This window comes from Clinocottus analis, unplaced genomic scaffold (genome assembly GCF_023055335.1).
Source record: "Clinocottus analis isolate CAN_PGR_092001 unplaced genomic scaffold, fCliAna1.0.p SCAF_35, whole genome shotgun sequence".
In the NCBI taxonomy this organism is placed as follows: Eukaryota; Metazoa; Chordata; class Actinopteri; order Perciformes; family Cottidae; genus Clinocottus; species Clinocottus analis.
In genome coordinates, this window is record NW_027176098.1 from 62,501 (window position 1) to 88,835 (window position 26,335).

The 26,335-nt window shown below is 45.6% G+C and overlaps 5 protein-coding genes across 9 annotated transcripts in view; 3 read left to right on the top strand and 2 right to left on the bottom strand.

Annotated features, from left to right (window-relative positions):
- Positions 1-9,758, bottom strand: part of nsd3 (nuclear receptor binding SET domain protein 3) — an 18,668-nt gene extending 8,910 nt beyond the window's left edge. For 3 of the 5 annotated variants that reach the window (XM_068596224.1, XM_068596223.1, XM_068596220.1), the window contains exons 1-10: positions 9,308-9,758; positions 5,899-6,815; positions 4,937-5,197; positions 4,332-4,494; positions 4,082-4,236; positions 2,325-3,219; positions 2,118-2,218; positions 907-952; positions 682-812; positions 1-113 (exon numbers count right to left, since the gene is read on the bottom strand). The exon at positions 1-113 is cut by the window's left edge and continues 13 nt beyond it. In XM_068596224.1, the coding sequence (XP_068452325.1) occupies positions 1-113; positions 682-812; positions 907-952; positions 2,118-2,218; positions 2,325-3,219; positions 4,082-4,236; positions 4,332-4,494; positions 4,937-5,197; positions 5,899-6,771 (2,738 nt within the window). In that variant the 5' untranslated portion in view covers positions 6,772-6,815; positions 9,308-9,758. The other 2 variants (XM_068596222.1, XM_068596221.1) reach the window with 2 other exon arrangements.
- The window catches only part of psat1 (phosphoserine aminotransferase 1), a 201,849-nt gene that overhangs the window by 49,329 nt on the left and 126,185 nt on the right, over positions 1-26,335 (top strand). The window lies entirely within an intron of this gene.
- On the top strand, positions 11,282-21,417 carry letm2 (leucine zipper-EF-hand containing transmembrane protein 2). Its single transcript, XM_068596289.1, has 11 exons — positions 11,282-11,533; positions 12,325-12,393; positions 13,772-14,294; positions 15,477-15,620; positions 16,282-16,425; positions 16,974-17,177; positions 17,324-17,443; positions 17,893-18,012; positions 18,191-18,289; positions 18,928-18,996; positions 19,445-21,417. Exons 2-11 carry the CDS (start codon positions 12,347-12,349, stop codon positions 19,499-19,501), a joined length of 1,527 nt encoding a protein of 508 aa, XP_068452390.1. The 5' UTR covers positions 11,282-11,533; positions 12,325-12,346; the 3' UTR covers positions 19,502-21,417.
- On the top strand, positions 22,572-26,180 carry prnpb (prion protein b). The gene is made up of 2 exons (XM_068596181.1): positions 22,572-22,654; positions 23,156-26,180. Exon 2 carries the CDS (start codon positions 23,178-23,180, stop codon positions 24,927-24,929), a length of 1,752 nt encoding a protein of 583 aa, XP_068452282.1. The 5' UTR covers positions 22,572-22,654; positions 23,156-23,177; the 3' UTR covers positions 24,930-26,180.
- pcna (proliferating cell nuclear antigen) overlaps positions 24,820-26,335 on the bottom strand; it is a 101,970-nt gene continuing 100,454 nt past the window's right edge. The window contains exon 7 of the transcript XR_011079417.1: positions 24,820-24,829. The gene's annotated coding sequence lies outside the window, so the exon portion shown is untranslated. The remainder of the gene's footprint in view (positions 24,830-26,335) is intronic.

The following is a 26,335-nucleotide window of genomic DNA, read 5'->3' on the forward strand; positions in this document are numbered from 1 at the left end:
TCTCTCTTGCCGGCGCTGCCGTCCTGACGGGACAAGCCCGAGTCCACGGACTGAGTGTCCGAAGCGTCCGCGTCGGCCGCCGCCGGACTGTCGAGACTCTTCCCGAATAAACCCTGGAGGGGCGGAGAAACAGGGGGAAAGAGAGAGTGTGTTGGGTGAGTTTTGGGTGAAGAAGTCCAGATGTGGCCACTCTTTGAAGTGCGTTAACATCCAGACTAGTAAAGGTTTAGCAAGTTTCAAGAGCCCTTGATTAAATGTCTTTTGTCCAAAGAAAAAAAGCACAGAAAACAGAAACATTCAGACCGCAATCATGAATAGAAAAGCACTCTAAATCAGTCATTACATTTCATTTAACAGACGCTTTCATCCAACAGTAAGTGCATTCAACAATCAAGAAAGTACAATTTATTCAATAAAGTTAAACTACAAAGTGCTACCAGTAAGTGCTGCTACTGTTTCCTTATATAGTTGAAATAGATGTGTTTTTCATATTTAAATAGCTGGAAAATACATCTTTGAGAAAAAAAAACACCTTGAACCACAGATTAGAATATAAATGATTCAACTGTTCAACCTTTGCTGAAAATATGCGATGACTGAAAGTTTGTCAGGTAGATATTGTGAAGCAATTCTGACTTCTGCATGTTGGATGTTTGATTATTGGTATTCCCCTGAGTCTACCTGCGGGTCGTTGAGTCCTCTGGAGTCGGAGTCGGAGGTGTCTCTGTACTGAGAAGAAGCCATCTCCACGTCCGTCGACGCTCTGCTTCGCTTCTTCAGGGGCTTGCAGGCATCCGAGATCTCACTGGCTCCTGGAGGATCACAAAGAGAAAAGACAACAAAAAAGTGTCTTCAGGAGTTCCCACAGCAGAGGTTTAAAAGTAGGGGCCACAAAAGGATCCCTACCTTTCTGTGAACCGGTCCTCAGCGTGGTCTCAGGAGCCGTCTCCGCCTGCGAGAGGGGATTAAAACGAGGAGGTTTTAGGTCATCGTGGTTTTTTCTTCAGGTGGCAGGGAATTTACGACATTAGCGCCATCAAAGTACTGAAGCCATGGTCACGCAGACTGTCACGAGGACGTTACATACGCTCAATCACATCAGTCTGTGGCACGCAGAGAATGAATGAAAAAAATTGGGAACGCAGAAAAAAAATTTAAAAATCAAGGACGGAAAGATGTTTTATTTTGAAAAATGACCGGCTACATCCGTCTATGTGTCTGAACCTCTTGAGACATTGTGTTCTGGATTAAAATCAAGACAGACTATCATGAGATGCCTAAAAAGCTCTGAAGTTACAGAGTAGACTAGACTAAAGGTTTAAGTTACAGAGTAGACTAGACTAAAGGTTTAAGTTACAGAGTAGACTAGACTAAAGGTTTAAGTTACAGTAAACTAGACTAAAGGTTTAAGTTACAGAGTAGACTAGACTAAAGGTTTAAGTTACAGTAAACTAGACTAAAGGTTTAAGTTACAGAGTAGACTAGACTAAAGGTTTAAGTTACAGTAAACTAGACTAAAGGTTCAAGTTACAGTAAACTAGACTAAAGGTTTAAGTTACAGTAAACTAGACTAAAGGTTTAAGTTACAGTAAACTAGACTAAAGGTTTAAGTTACAGTAAACTAGACTAAAGGTTTAAGTTACAGTAGACTAGACTAAAGGTTTAAGTTACAGAGTAAACTAGACTAAAGGTTTAAGTTACAGAGTAGACTAGACTAAAGGTTTAAGTTACAGTAAACTAGACTAAAGGTTTAAGTTACAGAGTAGACTAGACTAAAGGTTTAAGTTACAGTAAACTAGACTAAAGGTTTAAGTTACAGAGTAGACTAGACTAAAGGTTTAAGTTACAGTAGACTAGACTAAAGGTTTAAGTTACAGTAAACTAGACTAAAGGTTTAAGTTACAGAGTAGACTAGACTAAAGGTTTAAGTTACAGTAGACTAGACTAAAGGTTTAAGTTACAGAGTAAACTGGTCTCATCGGTACCTGAACTTCGACCCCTTGTACTTTTGATTTAGAATTTGCTTTTATTTCCTGGCTGACCGAGTTAAAAGAAAAAGAGTGTAGAGGAAATTAAAAGACACAACATGCGACAAAAAGGTGCGGCACAGTGGATACCTGTTCCTTTTTGGTTTTCTTCTTCGGGATGGGATCGTTGCCTCTCTCCGACTCCGACCGGCTCCTGACGGACCGCCGCTGCAGCTTCCTCTCCTGGGAGCCTGAAAGACGCGACGACAACAACAACAACAACAACAACAAAACATTTCTCATCGACTCGACAGACAAAGTCAGACGTTCGTCAAAGCGCGTCGGTGTTCTACCGACCGTGTGGACTGCTGTGGTGCGACCCGGGAGAGGAGGTCAGCTGCATTCCTCCCTCCTCACTCCTCCGACTGGCGGGGGAGCCTCTCCTGTCCTCCCCCTCTTCCTCCCCTTCCGCCTCCCCTTCCCCGTCATCCTCCTCTTCCTCCTCCTCCGGACTGGGCTCTGGTTTGGCTCTGCAGTCCTCGGGCGAGCAGTATCCCAGATCTGGCTGCCGGGCTTCCTTCGCCACTCTCTCCTCCTCCTCTTCTTCTTCTTCTTCTTCATCCTCCTCCTCTTCCTCCTCCTCCTCTTCTTCTTCCTCTTCCTCCTCCTCCTCTTCCTCCTCTTCTTCCGGTTCTTTTTTCGGCGACGGCGCGACCTTTTTCTGCAGCAGAGGCCAGTCGCACTTTGTGATCTCCACGTTGAGCCTCTTCATGGTGATGGAGAGCGGCAGCAGCTTCCTGGCGGCCGCCGTCTTCCAGGCCCGGACCGGCGGCGGCGAGTCCGGCCGCGCCGCGTCGCAGTCGCCAGGCGGTTTCGGGGAGCCGGCCTTGTGCTGGTCCGCCCTCTGGCTCTTCTCTTCGTGCGAGGCCTGGGAGTTGGCGTTGGCGTCGGCGGCGTTGGAGACGCTGCACTGCCTGCGCGGCAGCAGCCGTCGCGGCGGCGGCGGCTCTCGCTCCGGCGACTTCACGCCGGCCTCTTCCTTCTTCGCGACCGAGCCGCTGGAGCGCCGGTTCCGCTTCTCGGCCCGGATGGCGGGTTTCCTGCCGGACGGGCCCTCGATGGGGTCCGGGTCCACGTAGATGAAGGTGTAGTTGTCGATGCGCTCCTGCCGCGACATCACAAAGGCGTCCTCGGCGTGGCCCACGCCAACCTCCCACTGCGAGCGCTCCCGCTGAGGGATGGGCTTCAGAAGCTGGAGGAGGGAAGAGAAAAAAACACATGAATTAAAACACCAAACATCTGATGGACTTTATTTCTGAATGGAACCTGATATGATCGATATTGACCCAAATATGTACCGATACATGACGGTTTCAAAAATGAAAAAAAAAGCATACATTCAGAAACAGTCATGGATATAGTTTAGTGTACTTTATTTTTTATAAATAGTTACTTTGTTGCAAACTGAAGCGTTTCGCTTCATCTCACGATACAAACCCAATAACAACGGCTCAAAATGACTGAAATTTGAAAGTTATTTAGGGAGAGGACGAGTCGAGGAAAAGAAAATGTTGAACTATAAATGTTTGTTTTTGAATGGACGAGCCTTGTGAAGGTGTAACGGAGTGATTCTCAACCACTCTGCCGTTTAAAATGTCCAATAATTGGTCCCTAAAAATATTATTTGCATTTTCCATTGTTGAGCGTCTGAGCCTGCAATTTAGTGGCTGGCATAATGAAATACTCTTCCATGCCAGCAGGTAGCGCAATTATTGCCTCCCACATAAGTCCTATGATGCTACAATGTGACAGTTTGTAACTTTGTTGGTGTGCAGGGGGATTTTTTTATTGGAGAAAATGTGCCGCGGCTCAAAAAAAGGTTGAAAAACACTGCTCTAACATAACAGTGAATGAATTAAATGAATTCATTTATACAATAACTAAGAAATATCTAAAGAAAATGTAAAAAAAAAAGCTCCTAATTTTTCTAAATATGTTGAATTTGCCACTTAAACTCTATCGAACCATTTCCCAACGAGTGGCGTCCTGGAATGATGACACTAGAGGTTGACGCGTCATGTGACGCAACACTTCCTGGGCGCGCCCGTACGTACTTTGTGTTTCTCCACGGGGTTGGAGGCCTTGCGCAGCGTCTCGGCCTGAAGGTCCTCGTACTGCTGCTTGCCCTGGTACAGCACGATCCTCTTCTCGTGGATCCACGCGCGCTCGGCGACGCTGCCGAAGAACTGGACGTGGTACTCCCTGTGACCTGCAGGGAGAGGAAGACGAGCGGTCAAAAGCGTTTTGGAGGGAGGAACCGGTGCCATTTGTGTTAGTTGTTGGGTTTTTTCCCCCCCACCGTACCTCTGGTGTTGATGCGAGTGTGGACCTTCATCTGCGGGTCAGAGGACACCATGCAGGGCCACCAGGGGTAAGTGCCCACCTTGGACCACACCAGATCCCCGATCACAAACTCCTTACAGAAGCCCGTCTCCTGGATCACGGACGGATGGTGGACCTTCGGAACCTAAACGGGATTCAGACACATCGTGACCAAATGGATTTCAATGACTTTAAAACACATTTCCATGACTTTAAATCACATTTCCATGATCAAACATTGTGTGAAATGTGTGTGAACAGTAAAAAGTGATAAAATGTAGTATTTAAACTAACAATGAGGATTCAAAGCAGACAGTAGACCTTAAATGACTCAAATGAATGAGAGACAATAGTTTGATTAAAAGAATAAACATTTATATAGATGTCTGTATATATGCTGCTGATATTTTGAGCCTCTTTCTTTTAAAAGCAGATTCATTATTTATAACTAAATGAACATCATGAACACATGAATATAACACATTTACAGGACTTTTACACAACTTTTAGAATTTTTTTTTATTAAGGACTTATCCAGGCCTGGAAATAACCTTTTTTTTTTTAGGGGTGAACCGCCGTGCACTTGCCTTCGGCGTCTTTGGTTCAGTTTTGATGACGGTCTTCTGAGGCTTCTCCGTCTGGGCCGGGGGCGTCTCCGTCGGCTGGACGTGGGCGTCCTCCGTCTGCTCCGCGGTCCCCGGCTCCGCCTGCGTCTGCGTCTGCGTCTGCGCTCGGCTCTGGTCCCGGTCCAGCAGGTCCTGCTCCTCCGGGACCGGCAGCCGCGCGCTCTTTTTCCTCTTCTCCTTCTTCCTCTCGTGTCGGCGCTGCATCGGAGTGGCGTCGTTCTTCTGAAGGAGCAGAAAATAGAAACACAAAGCGCCGGCGATGAGACGTCGGTCGACTTAAATGGATCGAGATCCAGGAGGAAAAGAAAAGCAAGATGCATGAATGTAACCGCCACCAATTAGACTTGTATTTATGTGACCTCATCTTTCTGTGGTTCAACACACTGCCGTGTGATGTTTCTACAAAGTCTGCTTTTGTTTGTGTGTAGAGCTTTAACGTGTAGAAAATTAAACCGCAATGGTTTTGATAGTCGATTTAACCATTCACGTCTTTTTTGGGGGGAAAAAATGTGAAACAAATCGTTGAATTTGCTTTATTATTTGCAGATAATGATGAAAACTATATACTAAAGTGAAACTAAAAGTACATGTGGCGATATATCGTAAAATAAAATAAAAGGTTGTTTTTTTAAAGAGCCAGGAGGCGGTGAGATGTGGTTAAAAGCTTGTACGGTTATGTGGAGTTAAGAAGTTCAAGCTCGAGAGAACTTTCACTCAAATCTGTTTCATTATGAAATCATCCGCAGATTATTTACTTAAATTTACGTTTCCGGCGTCTTCAAAAAACGCCAACATATTCCATCTACAGTGAAACAAAATGAAATTTATGAATAGAAAATCCTCTCGTTTGAGAAGCTGGAGACAGTCGCTGTGTGTGGTTTTGTGTGTGTGTGTGTGTGTGTGTATCTGCGTGTGTGTGTTACCTGCAGTTCGTGCAGCAGGTCTCCGCACAGCGCAGACTCAAACAGCTCTTTCCCGTTCTGATACGTCTTGATGATCTTCAGCTTGATCTCCGGTGAGCTGGTTTTCTTCAGCACGCCGCCGGGGGCGGCGTTGGACAGACCGTGGGGGGGTTGAGAGGACGGCGTGCTGTCCACCAGAGAGGGCGGAGGACTGGAGGAAGGCAGGATCAGCGGCGGCGGAGGGGGCAGCGTGTGGGTCATGATGTGAGGCGTGTGGGGCAGGTGGTGCTGGGAGGACGGCGGCGGCGGGGGCGGAGGCAGCGGCGGCGGGGGGCTCTGCGGGTGCGGCTGGGTTTGTACGTGGGGCGGGTTCGAGTGGAAGTGGTGCGCGGCGTGGTGGTGGTGGTGGTGGGGAAGGTGGGGTGGGTGATGGTGGTGGTGATGCGGGTGGTGGTGGTGGTGATGCGGGAGGTGGAGGTGCGGGTGCAGAGGCGGGGACACGGGAGACAAGGGCCTCTCCTGGAGCCCGGGGCCCCTCAACACCGTCCCCTCCCCCGGCATGAGGCCGTGGTCGCCGTAGCTCCGGATGGCGCCGTAGCCGTTGGCCGAGCCGTTGGGGAACTGCGAGTACATGGAGAACTTGGCCTGCGGCTCGTACAGGCCCAGGCCGGGCGGGTAGCCGTTGGAGACATGCGACATGTCCTCCGAGGCCGACGGCGGGTAGGAGAACTCCGCGTCCAGGGCAGCATCGTAGGAGGGACCACCATCCTCGCCGGGGTCACTGCCGGTGTCGCAGGTGCCTTCCTGTCTGATGTTGGCGGAGTCAATGAGCTGAGGGGGTTGCTGAATTGTATTTCCCATGATCCCTTGCATGAAAGAGAAGGAGAAATCCATTGTTGGGCTCCTGCATCCTTAACTGTCTTTTTCTTTGACTGGACCTGATGGCAGAGAGACGCGTGCAGTTAAAAGAGGCTCCGATTTTAAAACTATCACACGACAATCACCTCATTTAACCTGTCGGACGCCCCGAGGAACCACATGCAGCGCCAGCATCAAATCCGCTCACTGCGTGACCCTTTGACCTCCCCTCCCCAGGCCTACCACTTTCTACGCATTATGTGCATATATATACACAAACAGGACGCACAATTTCAATCGGAATTGCAAAATGGTTTATTGCAGGAGGCACAATATTTGTTTGTGTGTCAAAATAGCATTTTAGATGAAATACTGTCGTCCTGCAGAGACATCCTGCTGCACACACACACACTTAAGGAAACATCTTTGGTGCAGATCCCGCGCAATCATTCCACCAGAATCAATCATGTAAAAAAAACAAAAAACGATCGCTTCCTCCGGTATTGCAAATCAAAACGCAATTGCGGCGTGGATAAATTGTTTGGCACTAGTGTAGAGTAACACACAGTGCGCATGAGTCTCACTAAGTGGCAGTTCTGTGACATTTTGCCCAGAGGCCCAGGATCCTACAAGTGGTTTCTGATTCTGGGATGCGATTCCAAACGGGGGGGTCAGTCAGGGAACTAAACCAAAACCTTGAGATGAGGTGAAGCTGTACGACTCGTGGCCACGTGGTAAACACGCACATCTGCATGACGCGTGAACGCAACACACCCGGTCTGCTGCGTCTTCCCCCGTCTGCATCTAACCTGTTTAAGGGTCCAGTGAGATGAACCACACGCAACAAAAATGAGCTTGTAGCACCTGCCATTACCGCCTCAGCTTATATGATGCTTTATTGGTGCGTATTTGCAAACAAATCTGCATGTGAAGCAAATAAAATGATGGACAACCACAAGGGGACCGTGGGGGCCTCAGAGCTGGACCACGCTTTGCTTTGTGGGTAATCCAGCCTTTATGCACCATGAAGTCACTATGATGTGACAAGTAGCACCATCCTGAGAATGCATGCGGCATCTCTCAAATGTTACCTCAGCTCTCAGTACACACCATGCTGAAATGATTAAGAGAAATAACTGAAATCACTGTTGTTTTATTTATGGTGTGGGTTGTTGACTTTAAAAAAAAAGGCCAACAACTGGAAATGTAGTTATGTTTCCTTGTCTTCTGACAGAGATTGTGATGGGGCCTATTCCACATTTCTGTAAGACAGAATGATTATTATATTAGTATTGGAAAAGAAATCTGCAGAAAGATTGTTATTGGAAAGCCCTGATGAGCTGTCAGGAGACAATAAGAGGACCTGTGTGGTCAAACTCTCAAACGATGATCCATTAATCACCATCAGTTATCTCAAACTTATCCATCCGTGAACACACAAAGACAACAAAAACCCGGCAGCTTGAGCAACGTGATGGTAAAGTTGTCCGCTGACAGCCGTTCATCACCTGAGCCTGCTCTCCTCACGGGGTCGGTTGGTGTTTCCATTTCACCGACGCCAACACATGGTGGCCTGCTATCGCAAAACAAAACAAAGAGCAGCTTACCTGCGCCCCTCCGCACACCTCAAGCCATTTAAAAATATATGTGTTGTGATTAATTAAGCCGGTTTTTTAAAAAAAAATGTCGACGCGGGCCGAGTGGACTCGGCGGTCGCGCGGCCCAGCGGTTGGCAAAAAGGTGGACAACGGCGATGTAAACACCCATAAAGGTGTCAACTATAACGGCCACTAGCTTACCCGCGACGGGTCGTGTCACTATTGTGAGGTCCGTGTGTGTGTCGTGGGTTAATATCGACTCACAAACTGTGACAAAAACGATTGCGCAGACAGCACTACACACACGCGCACACACAGAAAACGTTTTCTCTGAATGATCTTATAGCTTTCTGCGCTGATGTTAGCTTGAAGCTACCTGGCATCAAACAGAGAGGGCTAGTCTATGGAGGAAAAAGATGTTCACCATTTTCGTGGTTATAAAACCACTACACGGTGGAGGAGGAGGGCACAATTTGTCTTTTAATACACACGAATAAGCATTGAAATGGTTTTTAATTATCCGTTAGTGTCCACACATGGAGGAAGAAGATGGAAAGAGAGAGGAAGGTGCGGGGGGAGAGGAGGAGGGGTGGAAGCTAACGGCGGCTAAGCTAACGCTCCGCCGCCAATATGGCTGCCTTTGCCCCTTTAAATCAAATTGTCTGCCGTGATTATATCTCCGTCGCCGGCCGTTTTCGGCGAGGAACGTGGCCGAATATTAGCTCACTTCGTCCCCAAGCAAACAGTCCGAGCGGACGGAGACACTGAGGTGTGTGTGTGCGTGCGCGTGTGTGTGTGTGTGTGTGTGTGTGAGAGAGTGTGTGCGTGTGTGTGTGGAGGGAGGGGGGTGGCACAACAACATGCAGCGGGCAGGCGGCTATGGCAAACACGCTTATCGCTAAAGAGGAGAGCGGAGGAGCAGCACAGATTCAGAGAGGGAGAGAGAGATGTGCATAGTAAAGAAATATCAATACCTTCAGCGTGTCCCATTCTAAACACATACACCAGCCAGCAACGGGTCCTCGTGTAATATATAAGGAGGAGGGGGGAGGGAAAGAAAAAATAAATCCTAAATAAATCCTGTTATATAGATAAAGCTCAGGCCTTTTTTTCTCCCCTTTCTCGTTTTAACGCAATTGTGAACCGAAAGGAGGAGGGGGCTGTTCCGCTCGCTGGTCGCTGCCCAATCCCGGAGCGAGGCTTCTTCTTCGAGTGTCAGGGACGGGAGCGTTTAGACGAAACCCAGCTCGCTACAGATACACGTCTGATAGAAAAACCTTGCGTGCAAGACTTCTGCTTAATACTGATTAGCTCCAGCTTCCTCTTCGTCTGGTTTGACAGACGCACACAGTTGTAATATCTTCTTATTCTTCTTCTTTTAGTCCTCGGCCTAGTGGTCGGTCTCTCCTGCAGCTCAGCGCCAAAAAAAATCACACCGATCCGGACCGGAGGGGTTATGAGGAGCACTCCGGGATGTGTAGTTCACTTCTGACAGCATCTGCTTTCACAAGGAAAGAATGTGCACCCACCCACCCACCCCCACCCAAAAAAAGGGAGGTATACAAAGCAAATGTTAAATAGCATAAATCACGCATACACTGAAATGAAAAAGGATGAAACGTCTTGTGAGGAGGGGGATGGTGTGGAAAATATATACAAGAGAAAATAAACGGATTTAACCGTTTAAATATATGCATATTTTAATACTGTCATGTAAATTCAAGGTGAAAGGTGATGTGAACGGTAATACATATTTGTTTTGATTATTTTTATTGTATGACGACCGCGACGTGATGCAGATTCCGTGGTTACGTTTGCGCCAACAACGTCCTGTCGAGTCTGATTGGCTTTTATACGCCTCCTCGCCTGATCCGTGGCGAAGAGGAGCAGGAAACGAAAGACCTCTCACTCTGTCTCCAATTCACGGTCCCAAAATTGGAAGAAGGAAACCTGTTGGACAATGTCAACATAATGCATTTCTAATATGGCTTGTTATTTGTGTATACATAAATTCGAAGCACATTCGACAGATTATGTTTGGACAATGGAAAGAAGAGTTTGACAGAAATAAAAAAAATGAACGGAAAACCTGCAAACTAGTTTATTCTGAAGCTCTGTCCACTTACCAACATCAAGGACATGTCAATTTCTCTTGATATTTGCCCAAATAAAAACTATTGGGCCAAATGATTGCTGCTTGACTAGGATGATTTACATTTGAGTGATGCTCAGCAAATTTACCTCACAGGGAAAAAGGCCTTTTAAAACCAGAGGATGTCTAGTTGAAGCGTACACTGCAGGTCTATCTTGGCAAAGTGGCCAATGACCACCACACCAAAATCCACCAATCACTTGGAATTTTATTTTTTGTAGACTAAATTAGATTCCTGACTTGTTATCTTTGGCTGTCTGAGTAAAGTTGTCAGTTATCAGTACATGACATCTGTTATAAGCAAAATCATATATGTCTCTCTGCTGAACTGATGGTACACCTCACCATACTTTTCTTGGTATTAAAGTCTCTAGTCTCTACCATATTATACCATGTAATATTTGATATTCTATTACATTATTGCTGTACTATTCTCCATATTATATTGTGTTATATCTTATAGCTGTGTTTTATTGTTGTATTATGCTATACATCATGGTATGACTATACTGCTATATTACTACACCGTATACTATGTCCCCATCCATACTATATCACAATGTGCCATATTGTGCAACAGTATGTTGCATTGACTCGTGCATTAGATCCTATCATGTTTATCATACCCACACCACTGTCACTTTATCATGTTTTTGTCTCCAAATGCTGTTGTGTAATTTCTATTTTTAGCAAATAACAGTGGTATTTGGTTGTTTTTTTTAACCAAAGAGTAATTCATCTGTCGAAACATAGACGATCTTCGGTGGGACCGCACACAACATTCACGCATGTCCAGTGTGACCTTTCAGTGCAGCTGCCTGGGGAAGGCTGCACATGCCGAGAGGACGACGAGCAGCCCAAACACGACGACTTTACCAGCCTAAACACGCCGTAAATGGGTTTATCAGCAACACCAGCCGCTACTCTCGTCGCTCCCGTTAACCTCGACCAATTGTGTTGGATGGATTATTTAGTTTCACGTCTCACCGAGAAGCCTTACAACGCCCAGTCAGCAGCGGCGGCCATCGTTCCGTCATTGACGCTGGAGGTGAGTTGGTTCGTCATCCGCCGAATGCCGTTGCACCAGCTAGCTTAGCCTGCTAGCATACTTAGTGTTAGTGGGTGGCTCTGCTAGCATAATGCTAACGGGAACTGCCTTTGCACCAGCTAGCTTAGCCAGATAGCCTGCTAGCATAGCTAACGTTAGTGGCTGATACCGCTAGCATGACGCTAACGGGGATCTTACCGCACCGGCAAGTTTCAAAGGTTTTGAGATTAATGCACGTATTGTATTTTAAATATTTAGGAGTTACACCAGTAACCACAGCTAACCTCCGTGGCAAACCATCCAATAGTTGAGGATTTCCTCAAGAGTTGAACATTATGTTGACATTACGTCCAGTTAGCTCAACAGCGGTTACTCCAACTGACGTTAAGCAGCGAGTACGGTCTGAGTAATGTATGCTAGCCTATTCACAAGTAGCATATCCGTTATCGATTAGGGGTGTTGGTGGATTTGAACGGTGTGTTGAGCCGTCAGGCGTTAACGTTAGTTGATACGTGATATCTTTCGGACGAGCGCTGTTACATAATATTGAGCTAACCCGATCGGGTGCGCTCGTGCTAATGTTAGCTATGTCATATTATATCATTCACAGCTCGCGCTAGCTCGTACGCTGTAATGTCGGTCACGTGTTCCCTATGACAGGCTACTGTATGTGTGTGTGTGTGATATCTGACAGATATTCTGCGTGTTTTTTGCCTGTTGCTGCACAGTTGGTGTGAATTGTAACCAGACGTCGAACATGACCCTCTGTTTGTCTGTTTCCGCTTCAACAGAATACTGTGTCCTTCCTCTGCAATGGCTGTCTTTAGTCACCAGGTGCTCCTTGCAGTCACAAGATCAAGGTTAGTAAGCAGCACATGGCTACATTTACATTCTGTAAAAAAAGAAGAAGACTTGAAGCAGCAGCAAAAGCAGGCGGGGTCCCACCCACTGAGTAACCGAACAAAGGAACTGGTTCTTCTCTCAAAGTTCACAGACTGCAACTTCAAGCTCCGCTGTGTGTCAGGAGAGTCAAAAGCTGTCTTTGTTTACATAATGTCTGCTGCAGAGGAGCCCTTTGCATTTCCTCGTGACACACGGGAGGTAAACACACAACTGCCGCTGTTTCTACCAACCATGCAGGATCAGAAAACCTGCAGCTGAGAGGCCGGCTCTGTCCTCACGCTCACCGCTTAACGCTCCCATGACCCTTTTTAGTTGCCGGGTTGTTGCACAGTGTAGCTGTACATCCTTGTTGGGCAACATGGCAATGAGACCATATACCTATTTGTCATAGACTTAACCGTACCATCTATACTGAGCTGGCTATGCTTTTAATATCTCCAGATTAATTAAGCCCTTGTAACATCTTGATCAGCCATTTTTCCTATGTGGTTATTTTATTTGTCGTTAATGTGCTTTTTGATTATCGAGCTTACAGAAACCTTTCACTCTGTTACTTGTCAAAATACACAAAGAAAGATCTCTATCTATATTGCCCGGCCTTGTCCCGTTAAAGGTTCCCTGTGGAGTGTTGGACCTGTATTAGAGCCACAGAGCGGTTTGCTACGAGCGGCTCCCTGTTTGTTTTGTTTGTTTGCCGTACATTTCCCTCTATTCCACTAATCATTAGGTGGTAGTAAAAGCTCCAAGAAGCGTAGCAATGCACCAGCAAAGGCAAGGATGTAGAAGATTGAAAGGACGTAAAACAATTAACCAATAAAATAGTTGCCAATTTAAGTATTTGTCGTGGACTAATTGTTGCAGCTCTTTTAAATGAGTTAATTCATTGTCCAAGTAAAACGTCAAAGTCAGCTTTATTGTCAATTCCTCAACATGGAGTTGAAAAAATGTTTATATCCAACATATAAAGTTGATAATAATAATAATAAAGTGCAAATAGACAACATTTATATGAAGAAAAACGTTTTTTAATTTGTAGTTGTGTATTGTAAATGCACGTTTCAGCTCAGAATCGTCTTTATTGCGTTCACACATACATGGAATTTGCCTCATTGTACATTTATACATAATATATACAATAAACAAGATGCATGTATAAAGACATTCAAGACAACAGAGGAGTCCAGATGGAGGAGTCTGGTTCATTGAGTGACAGCCAGTAGAAAGAAGTTGTTCCCGTGTCTGGTGGTTTTGGCTCGATTAGTTTTCTTTCTTTACTTTTTTAAAGTGCATTCTGTTACGTGATAACTAATCAGTCTCCCTTGTCGTCGTCAACAGAGGATCCTATTTGTTATCCAAGAGGAACAGCTGCTCCTCGCTGTCTTCCAAAGCCTATCTCCACGTGGACCCTCCTCGCCAGGTCTCGTCCTCGCTCGCCCTCGGGCGCTCCTGCCGCTACGGCTCCTCCCACGCTTACCGCGGCCACAGCGCGGCGCTGCTCGCCCGCTCTCTGCACAGCTCGGCCGTTTGGCTCCAGGAGATAAAGCAGGAGGACGCCAAAGCGCCGCCGGCCGTCGCTCAGGATGCTTCCCCGGAGGCTAAAAAGTCCCAGCCTCTTTTGACTCCCACTCCGTCACCCGCGAGCACCTCCACCTCCGCCTCCGCCAGCACAACGGCCGCCGCCGCCCCTCCGGCGCAGGAGAGGGCGGTCGTCAAAAAGGCTCTGCATCAGAGGATCGTGGACGAGTTGAAGCACTACTACAACGGCTTCCGGCTGCTCGGCATTGACATCAAGATCGCGGGCCGGATGGTGTGGAGGCTGCTGCACGGACAGCTGCTCACGCGCAGGGAGAGGAGGAGGGTAAGGGAAGCTTCGCCAACTCCTCAGGAAAATACATGCAAAAGTGTAGCTCGAAAATCATCATTTAATACACATTTCATAAAAAAACATAGCCTTTTTTTTTTCTGTAATGTGAACCATTGAAGCTCTTCAGGCTCCACACGCTGTCGGGCTTCATGAGGTATAATTATTCAGACTTCCCACACTTGTTCCTCAAGTTCTGCACCGACCCTCCTGTCGCCCTCTGGTCGCGGTAGCCCGTCGGTCTTGTTTCCTTTTTACAATGCTCTTCTTCTTCTTCTTCTTCTTCTTCTTCTTCTTCTTCTTCTTCTTCTTCTTCTTTTTTTAAACTCTTGACCAACAGACTCCAGGAAGTAGTCGACCCGGTTCTTCTGCGTGATTGTCATGAGCCAGACGTATGTTTTATGGCCTCGGGGGTTCATGCGGTTTGTAACGCGTGCAGTAATGTGTACAGCGTGTTCCCAAAGCCGTAACTCGTGTGAGCAACAGAAGGTATGCAGCGGCGGGACGGGACGCTGCCGTGAATGATTACATCAGGATTACATTTCCCTCCATAGTCCTGAAACGTTGAACCCGGCTGTGAGTGTGTTCTTTACAGCCGACTTCAAGTTGTCTGTTTGCTGTGTGATGTATTCAGAGTTCAGTTGAGCTGCAGGAGTTCTTAACAACTCATTAATAGTTTGACCATTTTAAACACAAATGTAGACCATCAGTTGCAGATATGCTGCATTTTATTTATGTGATATTTAACTGAATGTAGGACCGATTTGCTATTTTGCCCCTTTTTAGAAAAGAAACAACATTTCCCAGACCGGTAGACTCGATTCAATCTATGCAGAGAACTTTACCACAATATCAAGACTATAATCACCAGGTTATAACTTAATAAGATATTAGTAATATATATATATAGATGATGCAAATATGTGCGCAGTATAAAATCCTTCAATATAAGGTCTCTGGCCTCCTCGCTGTCATCGGATCTCCTCTACGATCTCGAGTAACCTCGGTCGGACGACATGGGAATGGAACCCTCGCCGTGCGCGGTACTGAAACTGCGTCCCGGCTATTTGAGGACGGCGCATGTCATGGATCCGGCGTGCGGCGGCGGCGTCCCCCGACCTCCCCGACACCCGACCCCCCGACCCCACAGTGACGGCGTTTTGTCTCTCGTGCTTCCAGCTGCTGCGGACATGCGCTGACCTCTTCCGCCTGGTGCCCTTCACCGTGTTCATCATCGTCCCGTTCATGGAGTTCCTGCTCCCCGTCTTCCTCAAGCTCTTCCCCGAGATGCTGCCCTCCACCTTCGAGACGGAGACCAAGAAGGCAAGTGTTCCTCGTGTGATTATGTAACCGCTCGGATGAGCCCGCTGATCCCGGAGCCCTCGGGGCTCAGCGGCCTTCATCTTCGTTAAAGCCTTTGTTCCGGTAATCATAACGAAACCACATTCCTCTCCTGTTGACGTCTGCTCTCCTGGAAGTGGAAAGCAGCAGGCGTCTGTTGTTGTCGGGCCGTGAACTCTGACGACCCCGACGCTCCTGGAGCGACTCGCAGAAACGTGATTACAGACAAATGTATGATCTATGATACAGTCAAAACTACGTCTGTGTGTGATTTATTCTGCACTGAACTCGGTGCAAAGATAGAGATCGATAATACCGTATTTATATGATTCTTTTCAATCTATTTTGGGGCAGCAGCGTCTTTATCAGGAGAAACTTCGCTCTTTTAGTGCAAGAGAAACCGAGAAAGTTCAAAGTATGGAGCGAAAAAATGTTGCTTTTGTGTTTTAATAATAATCTGAAAGACATAAGGATGTAAGAGGAACACGCGAAACAATGAAATCCAAATGGTTTCGGCCGTCTTTTTGTACTTGACCGCCACGATGAAAAGAGATCTGTAGCGTTGAACCGTAGAGAACGCAATCAACACAAATACTAACCCGTTTCTCCCTCCTCTTCCTCCTCCTCCTCCTCGTCCGTGCAGGAGGAGAAGCAGAAGAAGGGTCTGGCGGCGAAGCTGGAGCTGGCCAAGTTCCTCCAAGAGACGATCGCAGAGATGGCTCGACGGAACAAAGCCAAAGCTCAGACGGAGGACGAGACGCAGCGCTTCTCCACCTACGTTCAGAAGGTAAAGAGCAGCAACGGCAAGAGAGCCACGTCCACTTCAATACCTTTTTTTTTTTTTTTTTGTAAATCAATCTCCCGGTTGCGGTGATTCTCAACCTCTGTGCTGTGAGAGATCTACAGGTGTGCCTGTGGGAAAATGTCCAATTTCACTTAATCGGTCCAAAGAAAAATGTTATTTTGTTGCTGCAAATAATGTTCCATTGTTGAGCGTCTGAGCCTGCGATACAGCGGCTAACCGAGTGATGAAATACTCCTCCATGCCAGTAGACAGAGCAATAATTACCTCGCATATATGATGTATTATGCTACAAAGTGACGTTTTGTAGCTTTTCTTTTTGGTTGTTGGTCTGCTGAAAGGATTTTTTTTTATTGTAGAAAATGTGCCGCGGCTCAAAAACACTTTTTTTTAAGCGTCCTCGCCTGTAGCGACACGTCTCAGGTCTCTACCAGGTCTCTACCGGGTCTCTACCGGGTCTCTACCGGGTCTCTACCGGGTCTCTACCGGGTCTCTACCGGGTCTCTACTAGTGACTCTGTGTCCTCTCGTCAGGTCCGCGGCACGGGCGAGCAGCCCACCACCAAGGACATCGTCCGCTTCTCCAAGCTGTTCGAGGACGAGCTGACGCTGGAGCACCTGGAGCGCCCGCAGCTCGTGGCGCTGTGCAAGCTGCTGGAGCTGCAGCCCATCGGCACCAACAACCTGCTGCGCTTCCAGCTCATGATGCAGCTGCGGACCATCAAGTCAGACGACGAGGTGAGCAGGAGGACCGTGCTCACCTGTGATGATGCACAGGGAGACCTGAACAAGGGGGGGAGGGGCTTGTTGGTCCAGTCCCTCTTGGATTTCTCCAAAGCTTGTGCAACGGGTTTGAACTCTGAACCCTCTGCGTGTCTCCACAGATGATTGCAGCGGAGGGCGTGGCAGCTATGAGCGTGTCGGAGCTGCAGGCCGCGTGCCGCAGTCGAGGGATGCGGTCTCTGGGTCTCACCACCGAGCAGCTCAACCAGCAGATGCAGCAGGTGAGCCCATCCGGTTAGAGGTTCTTGTTTTTGGCTTTAGTTTGTCGAGCTCGTTGGATTCCTCCCGATTTTTAATATTCCCAGCTTCAGGTGAAGATGAAGCTGTGTGTATAAATGTGTCACTCAAAGGCTTGAGCATTTACATTGTTAGCAAAGCTTCCATTGATGAAACAAGCATTTAAAAAAGTAGTTTTTTTTTTGTCATCTCGCCGAAACAAATCAGCGAATTCAGAATTTTTCAATCTCAGCATTATCATGTCGTTATTTCTGCATCCTCTTTTTAAGCTATAAACACTAATGATCCTGCTTCCTGATGCAAGCGTGTGTGTTTAAAGTGAGCACGGCTTGAGTTGGATGTGTTACAGTGTCAGTTTAACGTGACGATGCTTTTTTTAAAATGTTTTTGTAATATTTCCCCCCCATTTTAATACGTTGTTGGTCTCGTCTAGTGGCTGGATTTGCACCTGAAGGAGAACGTTCCCCCGTCGCTGCTGCTGCTCTCCAGAGCCATGTACCTGACGGACGTCAAACCCAAACCTCCAGTCATCCCGCCGGTTCCCAAGCTCGAGGTTTGACCTTTTTTTTCACATCTCAGAGCACCTTCGCTCCATAACTGTGGATGTTTCTGCTTCTTTTAATATCCAGCAGCGGTGAGCGTGCACACGAGAATGAATCACTCGTGAAATGAGTGAGAATAGTCCTTTGTGGGATGCGGCCTTCTTATCTTCTTTGTGTGTTTTGTTGCAGAAGTCTACTCCCCCTCCAGCTGAGAACCCCGCAGCAAACACAACCTCGGTCAGCGCCGACATGTTGGCCGACCCGGCGCTCATCATCAAAGACAGACCGGTCAGTAAAACCAGCCCTATGAATAAATACTGGAATAAATAAATACTTCAATGCATAAATTATACAGAAATATGTGTGGACACAGAAATACAAGCATAAATAAATAAATACAGAAATGTAGAAATGTATTCAATGATGTCCTGTTTATGTATAAGTTATATTTATATATTCCTGTATTTATTTATACATTTATTTAATAATTTATTCCTGTATTTATTTATTTATACATTTATTTAATTATTTATTCCTGGATTTATTTATTTATTTATTTCTGGATTTATATATTTAATCATATATTTATTCTTGGATTTATTTATTTAATCATATATTTATTCCTGGATTTATTTATACATTTATTTAAACATTTATTTATTCCTGGATTTATTTATTTAAGTATTTATTCCTGTACTTATTTAATCATCTATTTATTTCTGTATTTATACATTTATTTAATTTATTTATTTATTCCTGGATTTATTTATTTAATCATCTATTTATTCCTGGATTTATTTATTTATACATTTATTTAATTTATTTATTCCTGTATTTATCAATACTTAAGTCACTTTCCGTCCTCCATAGTCTTCAGCATCCTGCAGCATCTTTGCATCTTCTAAATGTTTTTCCTCCGTCTGCAGGTGGAGGAGATGAGAGACAAAGCTCCACTCGTGTCGGACAAACCTCTGACTCCTGCTGAAGTCCTGCAGGTGAGCGCAGCAGAAACCACATGAGACCTTATGCAACACGAGGCTTCCATAATCCGCTTATTCCTCCTTTGATCTTTCTTACGTGGCGTGTTAATCTCTCAGAGGGGCGACAGTTCTAGAAAGTTCTCGACTGCAGTCTGAGACGCGCTGGGTTCAGTTCAGATGTGTAGAAGTGTAACGACGAGAGCTTCAAGTCGCACATACAACAAATAAAAAGCTACCTGCTCCGTTTTTCTGTGTGAGGTTTAAAAATAGCCGTTGAATACAGACATGCACACGCGCCCGAGAGACTTCACTACAACGTCTCTCTTGCATCCGACGCGTCCTCTCTTCTTTGTTTTCACACCGCCGGGTCAGCGTGCTCTCACGTAGCCGCCGTTTAAACACCCGCACCATTGAACCTGTGAGCGGCCGCAGTGGCGCTAACCTCCCGCGACCTCTCCCGCAGGCCAAAGCAGCGACGGAGGTGTCCCAGAAGAGCAAGATGAGCGCCAACGGCGCGTAAAGTGGAGCGGGGGAAGTCTCTGGACCCGGACGGAGGCCGGACTCGGCACTGTGTGTGACGACGGGCTCCAGTTTTTCCAATTTTAAAAACGCCTTCTTGTGAGGGACGGGTGGAGAGGGGGAAACCGCTGACTCGTCATCGAGGAGTCCCGCCCTCCACTCGTGCACCTCCTCCCTCCCTCCCTCCCCTCTCCGTCAACATCCACGAGAGGCTTCGTCTCTCCGGACCGGCAGACCTCTCGGTGTTGCGACGACCTCCGACCTGATGATCCAGGAATCGGCCCCTCCCCTCTGAACACCTCCCCAACGGCAGAGCCGGGTCAGCTGCCTGAGTCGGGGCGATCTCCTCCTCCTGTAAATTTGTAAATATCCTGTATATTTGCGTCTCTTGTGCTCCATGGCGGCGGCAGCAGCAGCTCTGTACATTTTGCTGTGCAAAGGCAAACGCTCATCTCTCTCTGCACCTTTTTGTTTTTAAATCTGGATACCCTTCTGAGAGAAGTCATCCTTTTTTAGTCTTTTTTGGAGTTTTTGTTTTCAGAAATTCCTCCCTCCCTCCCTTCCTCCCCCGTACAGGGTGACATAGCGTAGCTGCTCGCTGCTGCATTTAGCAACTGAAGACTGGTTTATTATTAAAGAGAGAGATGACTCCTGAAACCCAGAGGTGACTGGTAACGTGCAGCGCCGCCGGTTAACCACTGAACAGACGATCTGTACATTTTATCAGCATATATATAAAAAATGTGTATTGCATTTTAACACTACGGATTTAAGAATTTTTGAAACTGAAAGGAGAAAATACTTGATGTCCATTTGAGATATATTATTAATATGGGAGAGCAGCTTGAATCCTCAGAAGACAAAGGAGATGAATAGGTTTTTTTTGGTTTTGTGTCTCTAGAAGACATAAATGTAAAGCATCGATTGGCTGCAGCTGTCCGACAGCATCAAAACACCCGGGACGCTGTCATTGGAAAGTTTACCGCATCATTGTGTACTGCATTAACACAGGGTTGTGTGTGTCTGTGTGCGTGTGTGTGTGTGTGTGTGTTTGCGTGTGTGTGTTTGCGTGTTTGCTTGACAGTGCTTAAGATTTTCCATCCCTCTTTACACATTTGACATCGTTGAAGTCACTTTTTGTCTCACAAAAAAAAAAAGATTGCAAAGATTTATAATTGTTTTTACAGGCGTGCTGAAGGTTAAAGGGCAATTTTGTTTGCGTTTGCAATTTTTTCTGCAGATTTTCTATATTGTACATTGTCAGTTTTTAATTGATCGCCCGGTTAAACTTTTTCCACTTTTTTTTTTTTTTTTTTGTGTGGAAATCTCTTCCCTTTTTGATCCGTGTGGAGCCGAATAAATTTGGATATTTTCCTCGTAATCACCTGTGTTGATACTGATGAAAAAGCGATCACCTTTTTCATCAGGCTCTGCGCAAATAAATTAGTTTTAAAGTTCTAAAACACGTAACGGCACTTATTTTTGTAAAAGGAGAAAATGTCGCCGGGACCCTAAAACTGGAAAATGTTTAAATTTCGGTGCGAGTTATCAGAGAGGATGCGTTGGTCTGCATCTAGATTAAATTCACCCACAGATATCCCATCTAGTCTGAAAATTACCTTAATTTGAGCATTGTGTGTGTGTGTGTGTGTGCGTGTGTTTGCGCAAATGTGTGTGTGTGTTAACACAACAAGCCTGTCTAGAAACCTCCTACTGCCGCCTCGCTGGTGAATCAACGCCATCAGGGCGTGTCCTCCCGTCTGTAAAGACAATTTATTTTATTTTTTTAAAGACTGCGATGCTGTCCAGTTACATCTTCCCTGCATTGAATGTATGCGTCACTCGACCGGGGGACATGAGTCTGTGTGATGGGAAGAAAACAACTAATTCACACAATTAAAATCATTGAACCCTTTACAGAGCGTGTCCGTTCTCTCTTTGTCAGTTTATTTAGATCATCACGAAGGAACCAACATGAACATGAAGTTGATTCCTCACTCACTGCTGTGCGAGACTTTTAAGTATTTTGTTGAGTTTTTCTGTGATGTGTGGACTAAAACTCGTCACGTCAGGATTAAATACTTTGGTGTCTCATCCCGGCCAGCAGGGGGCATCATCTGCACACAGAAATCCAGAAGTAAAAGTATCTCGCAATAGAAATACTCAAGTAAAGTGCGTTACAGTAACCTGAATGAATGTGTCCTGTAGTCACATCCCTCCACTGTGTTGTGAGAAATACTTTAAGGTTATTAGATGTTTTTTTGTGAAATTTTGGGGTGCTTTTGCATAAAAAATAAATAAATAATATATATCTATATATAGATATCTATCTATATATAGATAGATAGATATAAATATCTATATATATAGATATATAAATATCTATATATATAGATATATAAATATCTATATATATAGATATATAAATATCTATATATATAGATATATAAATATCTATATATATAGATATATAAATATCTATATATATAGATATATAAATATCTATATATATCTATATATATCGATCTATATATCTATATCTATATATCGATCTATATATCTATATCTATATATATATATATATATATATATATATATATATATATATATATATATATAAATATATATATATATATATATATAATTATATATATATATATATATAATATTCACCTGCATTGTATTTTGGTGGAAATGGGAACCAAACCTTTTTAGAGCCAGACGGATATGTAAAGCAAAAATAAACCCAAACTGACACCACTGGAGTTTTCAGGTTTTAAAGGACAAAAACACGATTGAGTGAAATTACCCTTTAACTCTCAGCGTCACCTGTGCTGCGTTCAAACCCCCCGGGATATTACAAAAGAGTTAAAACATGCATACAACTCAACCTCCAGTATGTCCAACTGTGACATCATTCCATGAAGTCAACAAGTCCGTCACTCAAGTATAAGCTAAAGCCAATTATTTAAGTTCAATTTAAATCCTAATTTTAAAAAAATGCACATGACCTATTGGGGGGGAGGATATCTATTTACCCAGAGGACAAAGAGGAGGAGGAGGAGGAGGAAGAGAGAGGGAGGTCACACAGAAAGTTCGGGAGGCACCATTTCGTAAAGAGAGACGTCGGTGCAGCGGACACTTAAGTTACAAGGTCAGTATTATGTGTCCATGTTGACGATATTCAGTTTTTCAGTGAAGACTTGTCATGTAACTTTTTCCATAGACAGTGTTTATGTGTAAATATTTATATGAAGAGCAACTCCAAAGAGCTGCCTCCTTGCACTATTTTTAGCCTTGCAGCTGACGCTGTGTTGCTCCATGTCTGGCGAGTGAGCTACAAACAAAAACAGGTGGTGCAAATTTATACAATGTAGTCAGCCGGTAGACAAACATAAGTCCTCTAAACATGCAAATATCTACTTGCTTTTCTCTTTAAAAATATCAGTTTATAAGACAGTGATGCATCGGTGACACATACTGCAAGAAGTTTCTCGAACCATGAATGCATCTTCTCTTGTACTTAACTTTGCCGTGTTATGTGGTGATGTGGGAATGTGCTATTTGACTGTAGATGATATGCTGTGTGCTGCACAGTAAGACTTCTGAAAACTGAAAACTTTTCATCTTATATTTTATATTTCTCTTTTTCAAGGATCCTCTCTGCGGCGCTTAAGATGAAGCTGACTGTAACAGATCTGGTGTGCCTGTCCCTTCTTCTGGTTCATACTCATGTTTCGTTGGCCACAAAAAGGGGAGGTGGGTTTGGTGGGAAAATAAGTCTCTTCAAGAAAACCCCCAAAAGAGATAATCTGGACAAAAAGTCCAAGGGTGGAACCCTCAAACAACCTGACCGACCAGGAGGCTACCCTAATCAAGGAAGCTACCCTAATCAAGGAAGCAACCCTAATCAAGGAAGCTACCCTAATCAAGGAAGCAACCCTAATCAAGGAAGCTACCCTAATCAAGGAAGCAACCCTAATCAAGGAGGCAACCCTAATCAAGGAGGGTATCCTAATCAAGGAAGCTACCCTAATCAAGGAAGTTACCCTAATCAAGGAGGCAACCCTAATCAAGGAGGCTACCCAAATCGAGGAAGCTACCCTAATCAAGGAGGGTATCCTAATCAAGGAGGCTACCCTAATCAAGGAGGCTACCCTAATCAAGGAGGGTACCCTAATCAAGGAGGTTACCCCAATCAAGGAAGCTACCCTAATCAAGGAGGGTATCCTCATCAAGGAAGCTACCCTAATCAAGGAGGCTACCCTAATCAAGGAGGCTACCCTAATCAAGGAGGCTACCCTAATCAAGGAGGGTATCCTCATCAAGGAAGCTATCCTAATCAAGGAGGGTATCCTAATCAAGGAGGTTACCCTAATCAAGGAGTCAGACCAGGATTCCCAGCTGGGGGCTATCCAGCTGGGAGTTATCCAGCTGGCGGTTACCCAGCACAGGGCCCCCCATACGGAGGAGGTTACGCTGGTCATGGCGGATATGGAGGTTATCCAGGTGGCTACATGAACTACAACCCAAACAACCGAGTCCTGAGCCCTCAGTACGGGGGAAGCTTTGGCTACGGGGGCCAGAGCGCTCGGGGCGGCTCTCCCTTCTCACACTCGGTTGAGGCGATGGGCATGCGTCCCTCCGACAGGTCCAGAGGGTTTGGACGCAGCGCGGCGATGGCGGCAGCCGGAGGGGCCGTGGCCGGCATGGCTCTCGGCTACGGGCTCGGGAGGTTCCCCCGTCCTCCCTTCAGCTTCCACAACTCCCAGGAGGAGCATTACTACAACCACTACATGTACAGGAAGTACGGGACCAAGTCCACCGATGCCAACGACTACAGCAGGGACTACAGGTACAGCCAACCCTCCGTAACCTACGACAGCTACATGGACTCCTGCATGAAGAGGACCGACCTCATGCCGCCGGAGAACCGAAAGCCGTCCGCCGCTACTACCACGACCACCACGACCACCACGACCACAATCACAACCATCACAACAAGTTCTGTAACTAACACAACTGCTTCTGCCGGCCTCGGGAGCGACACAACGAAGAGCAACGGCACTGCGGCAGAAATCTCCTCGACCTCCGCACCTTCAACACCGCCCAACCCTCTGAATGGGTCCGAAGCCGACCCGGCGCCTCCAGCTTCACGGGTTCTCAGACAAACTGCTTCTGATGATGATGATGACGATACAGTCAGCATCGTGGAGATCGGTTACCCGGCACTGATCGAGCAGGTGAAGGCCAGGAGGTGTGTGGGGCTGTACATGGTCTACTTTGAAAAGTACCTGAAGAAGAAGACGCAGGAGCCCAGCCCCACCGCTGGAGTGCAGGGACTGGAGACGGGTCTGGGAGGCCTGTTCGCTGTGGTCACCAGTTCTACTCTGATGCTACTGAACAGCAACATAATGCTGCTGCGCTGAGCCCTTCACCTAGAGTTAAAGTGACAGAGAAGTATAGAAATGAGATGGATAACAAAGACTGTGGTAAAGATACTAAGTGCACAACATGGGGATAAAAGTGGCGGTGGGATCAATCGTAGCCCTTTAAACCTAACCCCTAATCCTATTTATTGTTGGAGTTGTGTTGAGAGGTTGTACATGGGGGTCATGTATTATTGTAGCCCTGATTTTTATGTTTAATTTGATATCCAACATGTTTTTTTTAATCTGTACCATGTTTCTTTTCTTGATTTGTACCTTGTAAAAAAGGTATAAACGGGTCCCATAATTAAAGGACCCTAGGGTTCATTTTTGATCCTGAGAAATACATCTTAGTGAGTTTGACCAGATACTTTCAAAACAAATTACATTATCAGCCTCTTCTGAACGAACAAATTACAACTAAGACACTCAACTAAGATTGTGGATCATGGCCTTGGCAGAAAAATCTTTCCGAGTTAAACAGCAAGCGGCTGAAAGGTTTACTCTCGTCTGCATCGTGTCCCATGGGTCTCCTTTTACAGACAACATTAAAAATGAATGAAACCTGCATCGTTTTTGTAATGGAACTCTCACGGCCTTCAGTTTGTGTCCGTCTTTCCTGAAGGCCACTGCTCATTCAAGCATGGAGCGTTTATGTAAACACACATTATGTGGTGGCCTTTCAGTTATTGTCTTATTCTTACACAATAACATGTATGCAGCGGTTTAATGTTTAATCTAAATGTTACACTATCTTGTACTGTACTGCTTTGCATCTACTTTTATATAAAAGGGGCCTATAATGTTTTATATCTGCTGTCTTAATTTGCAATGGAACAGTTTTTTTTTCTTCTTCTTTCCACTTAGAGTGCAAAGTCTCCGGAAATGGGCAACATACGTGGATTAAATTGGCACGTAAAGTACTTCATAATATAATGAAGTAAAGTACATGTACTTTATTTGTATGCGATGTCTACAGTCGATTATATTTCACCTCCACGTTTCGCTCCAGGCCACCAATTTACGTGCTGCGATTGTACGAATGAAAGCGGCGTCATCACAGGGCTGAGGATGCTGGGAAATATGTAAAGTTAGACCACGCCCCCATCCGCCTGTTCCTATGGGCGCGACCAGCAGATACATGTTCTTGACAAAGGGCGGTTCCGAACCGATTTCAAGCCATTGGCGGAGCTTGTTTTTGTTTTTAAGAACCGTTTTTTGTTGTTTTTGACAAGAAGTGCAACAAATAAAACTGACACAACATCTTAAATCAACTCGTAAAAATGTTGCGTGTTTCTAGTTTTAGAATCGAGGATTAATGAAATGTATTGTTTGAAATCCTTTTTGTTTTCCATGATGAAAAAAAAAAAAGTAGGCTGTGCTTCATTGGCGGAGCTCGCGCGGAT